The sequence below is a fragment of the Ovis canadensis genome, chromosome 2 (genome assembly GCF_042477335.2).
Source record: "Ovis canadensis isolate MfBH-ARS-UI-01 breed Bighorn chromosome 2, ARS-UI_OviCan_v2, whole genome shotgun sequence".
Lineage (NCBI taxonomy): Eukaryota > Metazoa > Chordata > Mammalia > Artiodactyla > Bovidae > Ovis > Ovis canadensis.
In genome coordinates, this window is record NC_091246.1 from 83,259,327 (window position 1) to 83,276,896 (window position 17,570).

Here is a 17,570-nt window from a genome sequence, read left to right on the forward strand (position 1 = left end):
TTGGGTAAACAAAACAGTCATGAAAAGCACGGAAATACAAGCATAATGCAGATTATAGTGAAACTTCCAAAAGAATGACATGATCAACAAATGCTATAGGATTTCAAGGGAAGAAGCATCCAATATAAGCTTGAATGGTCCAAGAAATCTGCAGAAAGCCACAGCTGGCCCAGGGCTCTAGAGGATGAGGTGGGTACTAAAGGGAAGTTACTCTAAATAGCAGTTGCTACAAGAGCAAGGTCATGGGCAGAGATGACATGCAAGGTGGAGATCAGCCAGGCTGGAGTCAAAGGACAATGATTAAGAATAAATTCTACTTCTTCACCTGTTTTCACCAGGCCTTCAAGATCATCAATGAGGGAAAGTCTATTCTAGCCCATGGCAACAAAACTCTAGAGCCTCTGAGATTCACACTACAACAGAGAGTCCACTTTATCTTCCCCTTTCTCCAAATTAACCTCATGTTGAGTATAAAATTCCAAAGGGACCACTGATTTTCAAGGAATTTTTCTTACGTAGAATTTTTAATAGACATCTGAAATGTGTTCACTATCAGTTGAACTGTATTTCAATATCAGGCAGGCCAAGACTAACAAAGCATCTTTTTAGAAAATGTGATTAGAAGGTACACGCTTTATGGCAGAGAAATAATTAAGGAATATACAATTGGATATAGCTCTATTAAAAATTAAGTCAAAATAAATTAATACATACAAGATTAGTCTCAGCTGTAAAGATCTGCAGTTTCTGCCTGCTGTTAGGTTGTTCATATTACATAATATGATTTAGCTTCATTTTATATAAACATGCTAGTTTTCAATGTATAACTATGCCTAATGGCTTCAGTTCTTTGGACAGTTAAAATGTAGTTGCTTGTTGTGGCTTGAGGTACACCAGAGGTTGAAAAAAATGCAAGGTAAGAAATCCCACAATAACCACATGCTTTAAAGTTTATTATTAGAACCATGTTCTACGTGACATTGGAAGGCAGAGTAGTGCTGGAAGGAGGCATTTGAGGGGCTCAGTGAAAGTAAAACAATCTGTTTGGCTTTCGACGGTAATAATGGATACAATTCAAAGAACTGAGTTACCAACAGGAAACTTACATGTTATATCTTATATCAATTAGCTGCAATTTATTAAGCTCATGCAATATTTAGACAAAGATTTGTAGTTCCTATTTAATAAACATATGGCATGACAGTCAACACAGATTGCTTGACCATAAGCATACTAGGTATAATTTATAGGAAAATGACAATTACAGATCTTTGGAAATATTATTTTTTTTCTAAATTTTGTACCAGAAGGATTATTTCAAAATATCAAGGAAGCAACACAAATAATTTATTTACAAATATTGTATGATCTCACTTACATGTGGAATCTAAACAAACAAAAAACAAGCTCATAGAAAAGTTTACTAGAAGTGGGTATTAGTGGGGAGGGAGAATTGGAGGAAGTCGGCAAAATGTACGAACTTCTAGTTATAAAATAAATAGATGCTGGGGATGTAATGTACAAAACAATGACTATAGCTAATGTAGCATATATATATATATATATATATATACATATAAAGCAGTTGAGAGAGTAGATCCTAAGAGTTCTCATCACAAGGAAATACCATTTTCTCTTTCTCTCTCTTTCTGACAGCTGCATGACTGCATGAGATGATAGACATTAACTAAACTTACTATGGTATTTCACAGTGTATGTCAGTCAAGTCAGTATGCTATATACCTTAAAATTATATAGTGCTACATGTCAACTAAGTCTCATTAAAACTGGGGCAGGGGTGTGAGGACAAGACGGAGAGTAAAGCTTTAGTCATGGCTTAAGAAAAAACAAAAGCATTTTGTATACAGATTTACACACAAGCAATAGAAAATGTACTGTAGATTTTGACACTAAATGGGAGATTACAGAAATTAAAGTAGATTAATAATGAACACGGCCAAATTCTAAAACAGCACATGCACAAAAATTATCTAATGACAAAGTGTGTAAGAACAGCAAGTCCCGGCAGATAGGCCTATTTAAAAGCCTCAGGAAAAACTTCTATCAGATGCAAAGATCATTGTTAGCACCTCTCCCAGAGAGCAGCAAGGGGCCTTAAGGCTGCAAATCATGTTTAAGAGGCTGCCAATACCCTCTTAGAAACCAAGCTCAGAAGAACCTCAGATTCTAAGGGTTAGAGGGCAACCCTTAATCTCTCTTATTGTTCTCCTCACTCCAAAAGCTGATCCTAAATCAACTTTTAAGATGGAGATAATATCGTTCACCAGAAAGATCACTATCCTAAAATTGAACAGCTTCATTAGCTAAAGTCAACATGCACATTAGAGGGTCATACCAGAGTAAAACCCCACAGGACAGAAACCATTAACATATCGTAAACCCTCAAGTCAGAATTTGTGATGTACAGCAAAAGGGTTGTGCTGAAGTTGATGTTTACTTAGCAAACCCTATTTCATAAACAATGAAGTTCAATTGTATAAATAAGGTTATAATGTAGATATATTAAACACTTAGGAGAATAACTTCTCAAGCATTTCAGAGACACCTATTTACATATGGGATAGAAAATGTTTGCTGAATTAATTAGCTAATGAATGAATATAGATAATTAACATACTAATTACAAATCAGTAATGCTTGTTATAACAGATAACTTAAAAATCTCTAAGAGAGGAGAGTGTGATTTAAGAAAGAATGAATGATGTATGTTAAATTTACCTCACTTCTGAACTGTTACAGAAATACATTTTTTAAGTTTCAAATTCAGATTTCTCACAGTATCAATATGGGTTTTTATAAGTTTTTATATGGCTCTCCCATAGCATCTAACATAATGTTACCTCTAATGAGGAACTAATAATATTTTCTGACAGATAACACTATTATCCTTATAAGAAGGATAGAAACATAAAACTGAGAAAATTACAAATTTAAACAAATAATTTCATAAAGTCTCATAACTGTAGCAGCATAGCCTCTCTGCTAAAGAGCAACACACACACACACACACACACACACCTTCAAATACTCCCTTTCTTACACAATGCTATTAAGTGGTAGTAAGTCACTCAGGCACGTTCCTTTACAAATTAAAAATAAACATAAAAAGTTCAAATACTGCAGTCTTAGCACAACACATATTGATCAGGAAAAACACAGAAGTCTCATGGCCTTGGTCAGTGAAATAGACCACCAAAATCCTCTTGCCTAGCAAACATGAATGCAATAGACACAGGGATACAGGATATGAAGTTCTGGTCACTTATACTACTCCTTAGTCAACAGACAAAGCCAGAAGTATTTGGGGCATAATATTTATCCACTGCAGAATTATGTCAGAAAGGATGCTACTAAAGTCTTAAATGTTTATTTACAGCTCTGAAACACAGGCTAGGTGCACTAGTCACTTCAGAAATCTGAATTTGAGAAACTACAGTTCCAAAGACAAAGTCACCTATGGCATTGGAGACTACTTCACTGAATGCCATGCTGAAGTACTACCTATACTTAGCCTCAGCAACTCTTTTTTTTTTTTCTTTTTAGATCATCATAATTCTTGTTCATGACCTCTGAATTCGACCCAAGTGAAAAACACAGCTTAAACAGGGACCAGAGTGGCCCTACATCATCTGAATAAACCATTTCAAACTGTGACACTCCCTATCAAAATGCCAGGTGAAAATACAGCTATCAAAGGTACATACATAAGCTAAATCAAAGAAGAGAGCAAGTAGAAATGAGTCACTCCCTTCAGCATAATCAATGAGATCAGAACTGCCTCTTACCTATATCTGCAGACACCATCATAATAACTAAAAGAGGTGATCAAGAAAACTTCCTCCTTGCTTAGTTAGCTGACCAGGTAAACTTACTCGAGAAAATTCTCCTCCCAGCTGCCAAGAATGGTGTCTCAGGTGAGGTGGCCAGTGAAAACAATTTGGCATTGTTTTGGATAACAATGCTTTCTATCTATATCCAACCACAATCTGCAAAGTTAATTTCTGCATCCCTCTACACTCTGCCTGTTAGCGTGTATATCCTGTACATCTCCAAGCCCCCACCAAAATGTTAGCAAAATGAAAAAGCACTTATCTACAGGAAACTTATGTGGGTTATCATAACAACACCGAGTACATTTAATTAATCACACTTCCTTTGATATAAATGACCATCTATGGTCACAGAGTGAACAGTGAATTAAATGAACACCAACAACACAGCAAGCAGAACAAACTCCAAATTATTTTTGTACTACAAAAAGTACTGATTTAAATGCAAATATTTCAGAAAGCCAGACAAATTCACTTGTGAAATCAAAAAGTTAGAGATTTTAGAAGCTCAAATTCTCCTAATACATAGTTCCCTTCATACTGTATTTCACTTTCAAAATATAAGACATTTTAAGTCATAGTGTATAATTAAATAATAAGAGTTTACTTACTTCTGGATACCCTCACAAGTTCTGATACATTGAAGACTCCAGATTTTACAAAACTATCCTCAAGGTATCCTGAAAATAAACATCAAGAGGAAAGAGATCAACATAAGCAGGAAGCAAATAAATGATTTAACACTAGAATTCACTCAAGTGTTTCAAACCGAAGGTTCGACTAAAAACCAAGTATGCGTACAACAAAGACACGTTAAAAACAAAATGCTGGAGAAATGCAAACTGGGTCTTTTAAAACAGAAGTTTACAGTTTAGAAGCTAAATAATCTCTCAGAAAAAAATTGTAACTTTCCAAGTGTACAAGGCAATTGGTCTGGTTTTATTTGCCTGGCTCATGCATAGGGAATGAAGGTTTAGGGGCCCTTGGTCAGTAGCACCTGGTAGACTAAAGTCCAACCATTTGAAAAAAAAAAAAAAAGAAAGAAAGAAAGAAAAAGGAAAACCACAACCACAATTAGCACCTTGTTGGAATTACTTCAAAGATCTCTGGAAACCACTGTTCTTTAACAAATCCTTCCCTGAGTAAAGAAAAGTGAGTTGCTGTTACCAGCCCTCCCACCTTTGTTCCCTTCCTGAATCACACAAAAGCAGAACCGGCACACAGAGCAAATACTTCACACGGGCCTATTTCCGTGCACCTTTAATATACCTCACACAATTTCACTGCTTTCTCACCCTGCTGCCACTCCCTGGTACTCCATTTCAAAAACAGGATCCTTTTTCTGGCAAACAGTGGTGAGGCCAGACCTCCAGGAATGCCTCCTGACCCTTCAGGGACCTCCACCGGTCAGGAGCCAGAGTTAAGTCAAACAGGCTTTCTGGCTGGCCTAGCTCTGCCCAGGACTGGAGATGGGACTCTCACCGACTGTCCTGTCGCCAGGTTCTAGCCATCGAGAAGAAAGTTTAGGGGAAGAACACCTCAGGTAGATGGAATGTGGATACTCTCCGCTGCCCCAGGGAGAGAATAAGTGTGAAAATCCTCAGTATTCGAATGCTTCCAGGGAAAAACTCTAAATTCCAAGAAATGGCAATTTGATCCAATGCTGCAGAGCACTTTGGGGCTGACTGAGAGATTGGATTTAGTGTAGGAAAGACAGGCACGAGTGGTTTAGCAACATGGTACACTCACGTCAAAGAGCTGGGCTTTGACTCCTGACTACACTTTGCCACCATGGCATCCTGGAATAATTAATCATAGTAATTAATAGTGAACTTATAGGAATTAATAATAATAATTGTCCTGGAACATTAGACTCTTTGTGCCTCAGAGTTTTCATTCATATATTAAAGATAATATCAATAAAATTAGCTACTTTACAGAGTTATGAATAAGTGAGATAAAACTATAAATGCAGAGTAGGCACAATTAAACATTACCAATAAATTAGGACTGGCTCATGGAGGCAACAATCACGCACACACTGAAATATACACACTGAATTCCAGTCTCAAGATAACTATAAATAACCATTTAGAAACTTAACCAGAATGAGAGTCACCTCCCTACTTTTTAACCATACATAGCATGAAAAGACAGAAAATCATTTAATTAGTACATATACTTCACTGTTGGGAATAAACAGAGGAGCTGTATATGTCTGAAGGCTGTCTGAACACTGTTTTATATCCATCCATTCACCTTCTTTAGAAAAAAGAATGAAAGAATGAGAAGAAATTATGAGATCTCAGCTGGTGATAAAACTCAGGTCTCATATTAAATCATTACTTTAGAAAAGATATACATTTTTAAGAGGATAAGAACTAAATGTCCCCACTTAATGCAGCTCTATTTTAAGAAACGCCTACTTCTTGAGCAGTTAATTTTCTGTCAGGCTGAATTCATTTCAGTGATTACTGAGAAACTTTCAGATAGATACCACTGTACCAAGCGCTAAAAGCCACTGAGACAGAAAAGGACATCAACTCCCGCTCTGTAGCTGGAGACAAGACAGTTTTAATTTCCTGATTGGTTATCATTATTGTTTTTGTTGTTCTAAAGTATAATAGCTTACACTGTACTTTATGTATAGTCAACATTTCACATATGACAAGTACATTAAATATAGAGACTTTACTTATCATGATGACAGCTCGCGTGCTTAACCAACCAGACAAGGTTATTCGCTCTGTAAAGGCCCACGCTCATGCCGTTCTCACATAGCTGCCTCTGATCAGAAGGCCCTCTATCCACACTCAACTCTCAGCCTTCCGTGTCCAGCTCAGCCACCACCTGCTCCATAAACTGCTTCTCCACCCTCCTCTCCCAACCCCTAGGCCAGCTAAAATTGATCTCTTTTTCTATATTCACATAGCACCGGGTTTGTACTTACTTTACATCACTTTGTACATTCAAGTTTTCTAAGATAACTGTTTTCAAGTCTTGTGTTTTTTCTTCTTTGGGGCAGTAACTGGGTTTTGTTCATCTCTGTTTCTCCCCTAACAAGTAACTCAGAGCCCACATATACACTAACCAGCAAACACTTGCAGAAAAAAACTGTAAAATTCAACTTTTTGAAACATGGTCACAAATGCATACCTTAATAATTTTATAACAATGAAGATAAAGATAGCTCAAGACTGAAGGATACTTTTACTGATTCTTGTTATTCCCTGGAATTTGTTTGCTTAGGAGTTTATTTAAGTTATTGGGCAGAAAGGGAAAGTGTAATGATTACAGTCAGATTATATCTCTAACTTTGTTGTGTAACTAATGTACAGCTCTAGGCATTTAGTATAAAATAACTACCAAGGCACTAGCAGTGTTCAAACAGTTCACAAATATTTATAAATTGACAAATGAGTGAATAAATGGTAAATATTTCAATTTATTTATACAAATTATACCACGTGTACCCTGATGCTGGGAAAGATGGAGGGCAGGAGAAGAAAGGCGTGACAGATTACGAGATGGTTGGATGGCATCACTGACTCAAGGGACGTGAATGTGAGCAAACTCTGGGAGATAGGGAAGGACAGGGAAGCCCGGGGTACTGCAATCTATGGGGTCACAAAGAGGCAGATATGACTTAGTGACTGAACAATACAGGCTAACATTTCACTATATGGATATTATCTGAAGTTCATTTCCTTATTACTCCAGAGTAGTCAGGACTCTATTTGCTTCACGCTCAAGATGGAGTGATGAGTGGTCCATGAGGAACCAAATCCTAAGGTAGCAAATAGTCACCTCAAGGTAATCCTACCAGGAAGAAGAAAGTAAGACAGTCACACACAGACAGACACAATGACTATCACATGGAAAAGGAAAGGCAATTCAGAATGTTGCAGGATGCTTCTCCACTCCCTATCCCCAATTCCCCGAGTTCCAAGGAATTTGGATCTACAAGGAAAACTGAAAGAGCTATTTTACTAAAACTGTGAAAGGCATTAGAAGTAGGTCCAAACTGCTTTGGCACCCACAAGCAAAACTGCAACATCATAGGTCCCACTGGGCTCCACTCCTGCATGGGGCATAGCAAGATAACAATGACACCATGACCTTATGTGGGGCAGGGACGGGGGTTGGTGGGAATTAGCCAACTGGAAGCCTGGGAGAGACACCCGAAGCAGACAGCTGCCCCCTTCATGCATCTCTGCATGCAACACAGCCTTTACAGTGGACAGGCATTACCCAAGATGAGGCAGCCTAAAGAAAAGAATCAGGGGGTGATACGGTACTTGGACAGCTAATTGTGCTTGCTCACAAGCATACAAGAGATAGTACTTAAGGACTCTGGGAAAATAACTGGAGAGGATCATGCAGCGAGTCATGAGCCCTGCTATGCAGTATAGAAGGTAAGACTCAGCACAACGCAGGTTCTTGCTGTTAACACAACCCCATCTGTAACCTCCAGGCTGTTGGGGCCTTCTAAAAACATGGTTTGCATGTGTTATATAGACCACTGTGAATCTAGAATAGCTGACACAAAGGCCAAAGATCTTAAAGCAATTTGGAGACATTCATTTAGCAAACTCCCTTTATCTACCAAAGGAAATATGAGCATCTCTGAGACAGAGCAGCTGCTTAATGGTTACAGAGCAATATTACACAACAGCTTATGCCAGGAAGCAAAGAACAACTTAGCATTTATGTGATGCTGTATTTACACTACATGTATGCTTTTTAAAAAATAAAATTGAGTAGGAAATAAAGACCTTTGCAAACTGAAAATTCTCAAAGGCAATATCAAATTATATTATTTTACACTTTTTATTTTTCTCTAACAAAAGCAACAATAAATCACTGCTCAGAAGTTAATATAGTGTTTAACCTCCTTTACAAACAATAACAGAGTGACACAATGGCATATCTAACTGCTAATATCTCAAATTATAATCAGCACCATTTAAATGTTAAACAACATTCACACAGAAAATCCAAAGGAAGACTGATAATGGCTCATTTTTATGGTCTACTGTGTTCTATTCTTGAAATTAAAAAAAAAAAAACCCACAGAAAGCAGTTATTAAATTCATGAAAGCTGTCTTCGAGTATTTGAAGGACTGTTAATGTAGATGGTGGATTAGACTTATTCTGCATAGTCCAGGAACTGTTTTTTGGCTCAGTAAACAGGTTTGTCACCCAATAAGAAAAGTCCTAGAAAGGAATGTGAAACCTTGCAAAGGTAATAATAACCAAGACACGCCAAGCTACGAAAATCTTAGAAAGCGTGAGTTCATGCCAAGTTCGTAGTTATCCTCAAGTTGTTACCATTTTACAGATGAGAAAACTTGTATCTGCAAACATAGGGGGTTTCCCAGTGGATATCAAGACCCCTCCCCCCGCTACTGCATTTAAGAATTCTCATTATGGATCGGAAATTGGATAAGAGTGTCTCAAAAGCCCACTGAAACACTTAGAGTCCTCTCTTTCTTACATGGCGGTTTTCCTGTTTCCTTGCGTTGTGCATTTGGAAAAAGAAGAGGACACTGGATATCACACAGGCATGCTCCAGCTGTGGGATTCCAATTATTCACTTCCTTCAACCGAGTGTAAAGATGCCTAAATCCTTTTGCTAATGGATGCAAAGGGCAAGAACACTAGATTATTTCATACTAACTCTTTGCTGATCTTCATAAAACTTCAGCTACAAAACCTAACAAGCTGGTGATTTTCTAAGACAGGGCTCTCTTCAGTTTCCTAACTGGTCTGAACTGTCCATGGTTAAGGATGGAAACTATGATTATAAAATAGATACACTAATTATTGCAAAGGCAATGATTCTCTGCACAGAGACTGAACCTCAGCCTACAGCTAAGGACAATATTTTAGTATTAGTTTAGAATGAAGTTTGTGCTTCAATATGAAATGTAAATCCCTGATGGTTATTTACATGATCTGACAGAGAGAACTTTTCTGACTTTAACACACTCTGATAGTACTACATTAATATATTTTTTATGTTTGTTTAGTTTTTCCTTCCAGTCCATTAAAATTTTCCTACATAACATATAAACATGTATTTTTATAAAATTGATATCAAATTTAAATAAATGCATATCCTGACTTTTCCTAATTAACATTATATCTTTCCTTTAAATTAAATAGCATGATTTTAATGCCTGTATCATATTATACTGCATGGCTGTATCATACTTTATTTGACCACTCTCCTATTGTTTGGCATTTTAGGTTATTTCCCATTTTAAAAAATATTATAAACAGCACTGCCATTAACATCCTTGTACACAAATCTTTGTCAGCAATTCTTGTGATTTTCTTAGGCTGGAGTTCCCAGAAGTGGAATTACTGGGTCAAAGGACATAAACTCTTTTAAAGCTCTTGGTAAAAACTGTCAAGCTACTTTCCATAAAGGTTTTTGCCAATTTATATTCCCTCGGGCAGATCGTGAGTGTTTCATGTCACTTCCCCATTGCCAGAATTACATATTAGACATATTAATGGGATTTGTTTTTAATTGTGGATAGTTGATAGAGAAAAGATATCATTACATTAATGCTATAATTTTCACTAATTATAATAAGGTAGGATTTTTTCAGAGACATTCTCATTTCTTTGAAGAGAACATTCAAATACATGTAAATAATAAGAGTGATAGCAGGAATATTTACTCATAATATTAATGAGAATACTTTTAGTAATAATTTGGCTATTCATTGATGATTGATTTCTTTCTCAGTATTTGACATATTCACTTGTTTCTAGTTTTCTCAGAGTTTTTTAAAGTTTTCTGATCAGAATAGTTATTATTATTAAATGCCTTTTTGGTCTTGTAGAGATTATCCTTTTTATCCCTTACAGCATTTTTTGTTGTTACATATTACAGACTTCTTATATTATCTTTGTTGGTTCATGGTACATACCTCTTTAATTTACTGTTGAACTGGTTTATTGACAGTTTCTTCCAAATTCCCTATATGTAGGTGGGATACTTTTGTAGGAATTTTTGTATTTTATTTTCTAAGTTTTTACATCAGGGTTATATGTGTGCTTCATAAAATGGACTGGATGAGTCACTATCCTTTATGAAAATAAAATACAAAAAGTTGAAAGTCTAGAAAAACTCACTGGTAAAATCATCTTCCCAGAATCTGTTTCAGCAAAGATTCTTAGACAACTATTAGTCTTTCAAGAAATTTATTCCTATTGTCTGGCCTTGAAATAGTATTATTACAAATTATTGAAGAAAATCAATTTTTGCAGGTTTTAAAATTTCTTAGCACATATACTTTATGGTTTACTAAGTGGACTATGTTTATTTTTACTGTATGGACATTATAGTAAAATAAATATTATATATTGTTATAATATACTACAATTAATATAATTATATTAAACCACATTAAAGTATACTAATAAATTAACTCTGTCACTTACTATGTAAACTTAAGGAAAGCTAAGCAATTGTTCTATGCCCCCTATTTCTCTTCTTTAAAATACAGATGATAATCATAGTACCACTAAGTCAATATGTATTACTGTAAGTCAGGCTGTATTATTATCTTCAAATAATAACAAAAGAGGTGTTTAATTCTAAGAGTAAGAAAGGGAAGGTAGAATTTTACAGTGAGGAAACAAAATGTAATAGGAGCTAATCAAGACAGCCAAAATAAGGATATAAGATGTGAAAATAAATGATTAGTATAAAGTAAAATAGGAAGAATAAAATCAAGTATATCAATCATTACAACAAGATTGAACTGAATTATCCAATAGAGAGCATTAGATTAACGAAAGCATACAAAATCTAGCTGTTTTTAAGGAACATACTTAAAACAAAATGAGAATAAGAACAAAATGTTGAAAATAAAATAGTAAGCAAAGAATTTCGGCAAATTAAAAAAAAAATCAGTGTCTATTAGCAACGGTTAAGATGCAATTTAAGGTGAATTACAATAAACAGGATAAAGAACATTATTAATGAAGTACATAATCAATGAAGAAGATAAATCACATATCTCACATTCACCAAAAATATTCTGGAAAATGCATAAAATGAAAGCCAATAAAATACAAGAAACTTGATAAAAGTATAATTATAGTGAGAATTCAGAATACATTTCTCTTAGATGTGAACATGACTGCTAGATAAAGACTCACTTTCTATCATTCAAATACAACTTATACTTTGTTGGCATATCCACAGACATTTTATAAAAATTGATCATGTCCTTTACCAAAAAGAAAACGTTAACAAATTCTTAAAAGCAGAGAACTGTTTCTGGCCATCAGGCCACTCTGTCTCATCTTTGGCAAATAAAACTAAAAGCGAAAAAAAAAGTGACCATATCTTCTAACCACATGAAAATTAAGAAAATTAGTAATGAATCAAACAGAAAGTCAAAAGAAAAACTGTCAACTATCTAGGAAGCAATGAAGAAAAAAAGACCAAAAAAAAGGAAAATTATTCGCCATAGAAAAACAACAGAACAATCCAAGAAAAATTAAAAAGGGAATTAAAGACAAAAGCTGAAATTAATAATATGGAAAAAAGAGGAATATTTAAAGCAAAAAAGGAAATATGATTCTCCAAAAAGTCAAACAAAACAAAAAAATTATTTACAAGCTTCAAGTACAAGAATAGAAGGGAGACATAACCATAGAAACCAAATACATTAAAAGAATTATGAGAGATTAAAACATGAAACTTACTGACTTTGAAACTTAAATGGGCAAGTAACCAAAATTCAGCAAAGTGGAACCTGAACAAAACAAATTGCACAGTAGTTCCCAAAATTCGCTGATCATTTGAAGCCCATGGGGTTCTTGAAAAACACTTTATGCTTGGTTTCCACTCCCAGCTATTCTGATTTAATTGGTATGGATGTGTCCCAGACATGCAAATGTTCTAAAAGTTCCCTAGGTGATTTCAATGTGCAACAAAATTTGGGGACCACCATGCTAGTCTTTTTTTATTCAAAATGTGATTCCAGAACCAAATGCATTGGCATAACCTGAGAGCTTATTAGAAATGCAGAAGCTCAGGTTCCACTGAGATGCTTAGAATCGGCAGCTTAATGAGCTCAGGTGTACTTTAAAATTTGAAAATCCTAGGACAACATAAATAAGTATTTTTAAAACCACCTTTAAAAATGGCATCAGGTACAGACGGGTGCACAGCTAGATTTGAGCTATCCTTTACTTTGCCTTCAAATCTCAATGCTATTTACATGTTCCCAGGCTGTAGAGAATGATGACAAGCTACCTTATGAAGAAGGCTCTCTCATAACTCTTCATTAGGACAGCAAAGTTTAAATAACTAAACGTGCAATGTCCCTTATCAAAACAAAGCAAGCAAACAGCCAACCCAAAGTCATGCAAACATAAACGCATGTAATGCATTTATGCAAACATAAGTTGCAGTTAAATGCAACGTTGAGAATCCTAGATAAAACTGAATGCATTCAATTCATATATTTAAATTGAATATAATACTGTTATCAAAAGAATGATATGCTATATTATCATTAGAGTTTATTTCAGAAATGAGGGTAGTTCACTGTCAGGAAATTTATCCATATAATAGAGAAAAAAATTAAAAAACAAGCAAATGACAACAAAGAACAACACATGATTATGTCAATTGTGGCTGAGAATGTACTTGACTCCACGAAGAGAAGGCTTCCCTGATAACAAATCTAAGCAGAAAAAGAGATAAAAGCAAACAATAGAGACTCTTCAGCAAAAGCCAAACTAAATTATCCTGAAAGGACAAAATCAGTCTGCCATTCTTAGTTATCCAATCTCTTTAAATCTCTTCCTCTTTTCAGTCCTTAAAAATGTAGTCTGCAATAAACCAGTAACAAAAAGGCAAATATTGTATGATTTCACTTAGGTGAGGTATCTAGAGCAGAAAAACTCCTAGAAACAAAGAAGAATGGAGGAAGAGAGAAGAGAGAGTTGTTATTTAATGGGTACAGAGCTTCAGTTTGCAAGATGAAGTTCTAGAGACCAGCTGTTCAACAAAATGAATAAACGTTACACTACTGAACTTTACATCTAAAATGGTAATTTTTAGTTATATGTATTTTACAACAATTAAAAAAAGTGATCTGCAAATTGAGACCCAGATAATTGTTATTGTTATTGATATTGATATTCAAGAACTGCATTTTAAATAGGAAATTATGTCTATAATCTTATTTTCAATACTTGGCTTGCATGCTAAGTTGCTTCAGTCGTGTCCAACTCTTTGCAACCCTATAGACTGTAGCCTGCCAGGCTCCTCTGTCCATTACTTAGACATAAATTTCTATTTATTATTTTTATTATTAGTCTATTGGGCTTCCCTCGTGGTTCAGATGGTAGAAAATCCACCTGCAATTCTTTAGTTACAGTAGTTACAGGATATATATAACTATCAGTATATATCTAAGGATTTTCTCTAATTTTTTTTTTTTTTTTTTGGTGCATCACTTTGTCAACTGCAAGAAGTTTTCAAGCAAAATTTTTACAAAGAAAATAAGGGACTATTTTTTGACACAACAAATAATAAAGACTATATTTATATCCTCTTTGACTAGAAATAAAACACCTCGAACATTAAAAGAACTTTAGGTAACTGGTTTTCTCTAATCTCTACAAGATTCTCCTTTCTACTTATGAAATACAAAAACTGCAACAGCATAATATTTCGATATTATTACTATTGGCTAGGAATATCAGCCTTTTTAATCGGCATATTTAGATCATTTTTAGCTCATAATAGTTTTCTTCATTTGTCCTTGACTCTATTTCTTTCCTAAAATTTCTGATTTCCTAACATGAAAACCTAAATTAATGTTTGATTTTCTATTCTTCCATCATAAACCTTTTCCCCAATTTTAACCTCTCTGCTCTTTTCCTTTGCTTTTGGAACAAATATCTCAAGTTTGTCCTCTGTATCAGTGATTATTTACACAACATCAGCTATCTTTTTTATTTTTCCAATCCATATTTTAACTGTATGAAACCAGTTTTAGTTTTCCTGCTAATTTTTTTTTAATTTAAATTTATTTATTTTAATTGGAGGCTAATTACTTTACAATATTGTATTGGTTTTGCCATATATCAAGATGAATCCGCCACGGGTGTACACGTGTTCCCCATCCTGAACCCCTCTCCCACCTCCCTCCCCATAGCACACCTCTGAGTCACCCCAGTGCACCAGCCCCAAGAATCCTGTATCCTGCATCGAACCTGGACTGGCGATTCATTTCTTATATAATATTATACATGTTTCAATGCCATTCTCCCAAATCATCCCACCCTTTCCCTCTCCCACAAAGTCCAAAAGCCTGTTCTATACATCAGTGTCTCTTTTGCTGTCTCACATACAGGGTATCGTTACCATCTTTCTACCATATATATGCGTTAGTATACTGTATTGGTGTTTTCCTTTCTGGCTTACTTTACTCTGTATAATCGGCTCCAGTTTCATCCACCTCATTAGAACAGATTCAAATGTATTATTTTTAATGGCTGAGTTAATACTCCATTGTGTATATGTACCACTGCTTTCTTATCCATTCATCTCCTGATGGACATCGAGGTTGCTTCCATGTCCTGGCTAATATAAACAGTGCTGTGATGAACATTGGGGTACATGTCTCTTTCAATTCTGGTTTCCTTGGTGTGTATGCCCAGCAGTGGGATTGCTGGGTCATAAGGCAGTTCAATTTCTAGTTTTTTAAGGAATCTCCACACTGTTCTCTATAGTGACTGTACTAGTTTACATTCCCACCAACACTGCAAGAGGGTTCCCTTTTCTCCACACCCTCTCCAGCATTTATTGCTTGTAGAATTTTGGATCGCAGCCATTCTGACTGGCGTGAAATGGTACCTCATTGTGGTTTTGATTTGCATTTCTCTGATAATGAGTGATGTTGAGCATCTTTTCATGTGTTTGTTAGCCATCCGTATGTCTTCTTTGGAGAAATGTCTATTTAGTGCTTTGGCCCATTTTTTGATTGGGTCGTTTATTTTTCTGGAATTGAGCTGCAGGAGTTGTCTGTATGTTTTTGAGATTAGTTGTTTGTCAGTTGCTTCATTTGCTATTATTTTCTCCCATTCTGAAGGCTGTCTTTTCAGTTTTCTTCTAGTTTCCTTTGTTGTGCAGAAGCATTTAATTTTAATTAGGTCCCATTTGTTTATTTTTGCTTTTATTTCCAATATTCTGGGAGGTGGGTCATAGAGGATCCTGCTGTGATTTATGTCGGAGAGGGTTTTGCCTCTGTTCTCCTCTAGGAGTTTTATAGTTTCTGGTCTTATGTTTATATCTTCAATTCATTTTGAGTATATTTTTGTGTATGGTGTTAGAAAGTGTTCCAGTTTCATTCTTTTACAAGTGGTTGACCAGTTTTCCCAGCACCACTTATTAAAGAGATTTGTCCTTAATCCATTGTATATTCTTTCCTCCTCTGTCAAAGATAAGGTGTCCATAGGTGAGTGCGCTTATCTCTGGGCTTTCTATTTTGTTCCATTGATCTATATTTCTGTCTTTGTGCCGGTACCATACTGTCTTGATGATTGTGGCTTTGTAGTAGAGCTGGAAGTCAGGCAGGTTGATTCCTCCAGTTCCATTCTTCTTTCTCAAGATTGCTTTGGCTATTCGAGGTTTTTTATATTTCCATACAAATTGTGAAATTATTTGTTCTAGCACTGTGAAAAATACCGTTGGTAACTTGATAGGGATTGCATTGAATCTATAGTTTGCTTTGGGTATTATACTCATTTTCACTATATTGATTCTTCCAATCCATGAACATGGTATATGTCTCCATCTATTAGTGTCCTCTTTGATTACTTTCATCAGTGTTTTATAGTTTTCTATATATAGGTCTTTAGTTTCTTTAGGTAGATATATTCCTAAGTATTTTATTCTTTTCATTGCAATGGTGAATGAACTCATATGATGTTCTATTCATTGAAGCTCTTCTCTCATCTGTTCATTTTACGTAAGCCCCTTTTCTAAGAAAATAAAATGTTTCTCTGAAATTTGCTTTTAGTTCTTCATTTTTAAAGACATGTTCTTCTGGATCTTAATGATAAATCCTTTCCCTTGTTCTTTAGTATTTTCTCCAAGGACATAGTTGGTTGTTTACTTTTTATTTACCGGGTACTCAAATTTAGGGTTGTGCTTCAAAAAATGCATACAGTTTTTAGACTGAGATGGAGGGCTGTAGAATTAACATAACTGGATGTGGATTCCTTTGTTATCATTTCAGTTCAATTCAGTCGCTCAGTCGTGTCCGACTCTTTGCGACCCCATGAATCGCAGCACACCAGGCCTCCCTGTCCATCACCATCTCCCGAAGTTCACTCAGATTCACGTCCATTGAGTCCGTGATGCCATCCAGCCATCTCATCCTTGGTCGTCCCCTTCTCCTCCTGCCCCCAAACCCTCCCAGCATTAGAGGCTTTTCCAATGAGTCAACTCTTCGCATGAGGTGGCCAAAGTACTGGAGTTTCAGCTTTAGCATCATTCCTTCCAAAGAAATCCCAGGGCTGATCTCCTTCAGAATGAACTGGTTGGATCTCCTTGCAGTCCAAGGGACTCTCAAGAGTCTTCTCCAACACCACAGTTCAAAAGCATCAATTCTTCGGCACTCAGCCTTCTTCACAGTCCAACTCTCACATCCATACATGACCACAGGAAAA

General features: G+C 35.6%; 1 protein-coding gene across 9 annotated transcripts in view; it reads right to left on the reverse strand.

Annotated features, from left to right (window-relative positions):
• Window positions 1–17,570, reverse strand: part of NFIB (nuclear factor I B) — a 255,890-nt gene that overhangs the window by 65,259 nt on the left and 173,061 nt on the right. For all 9 annotated transcript variants that reach the window (XM_069576582.1, XM_069576579.1, XM_069576577.1 and 6 more), the window contains exon 4: window positions 4,463–4,531. In XM_069576582.1, the coding sequence (XP_069432683.1) occupies window positions 4,463–4,531 (69 nt within the window). The remainder of the gene's footprint in view (window positions 1–4,462; window positions 4,532–17,570) is intronic.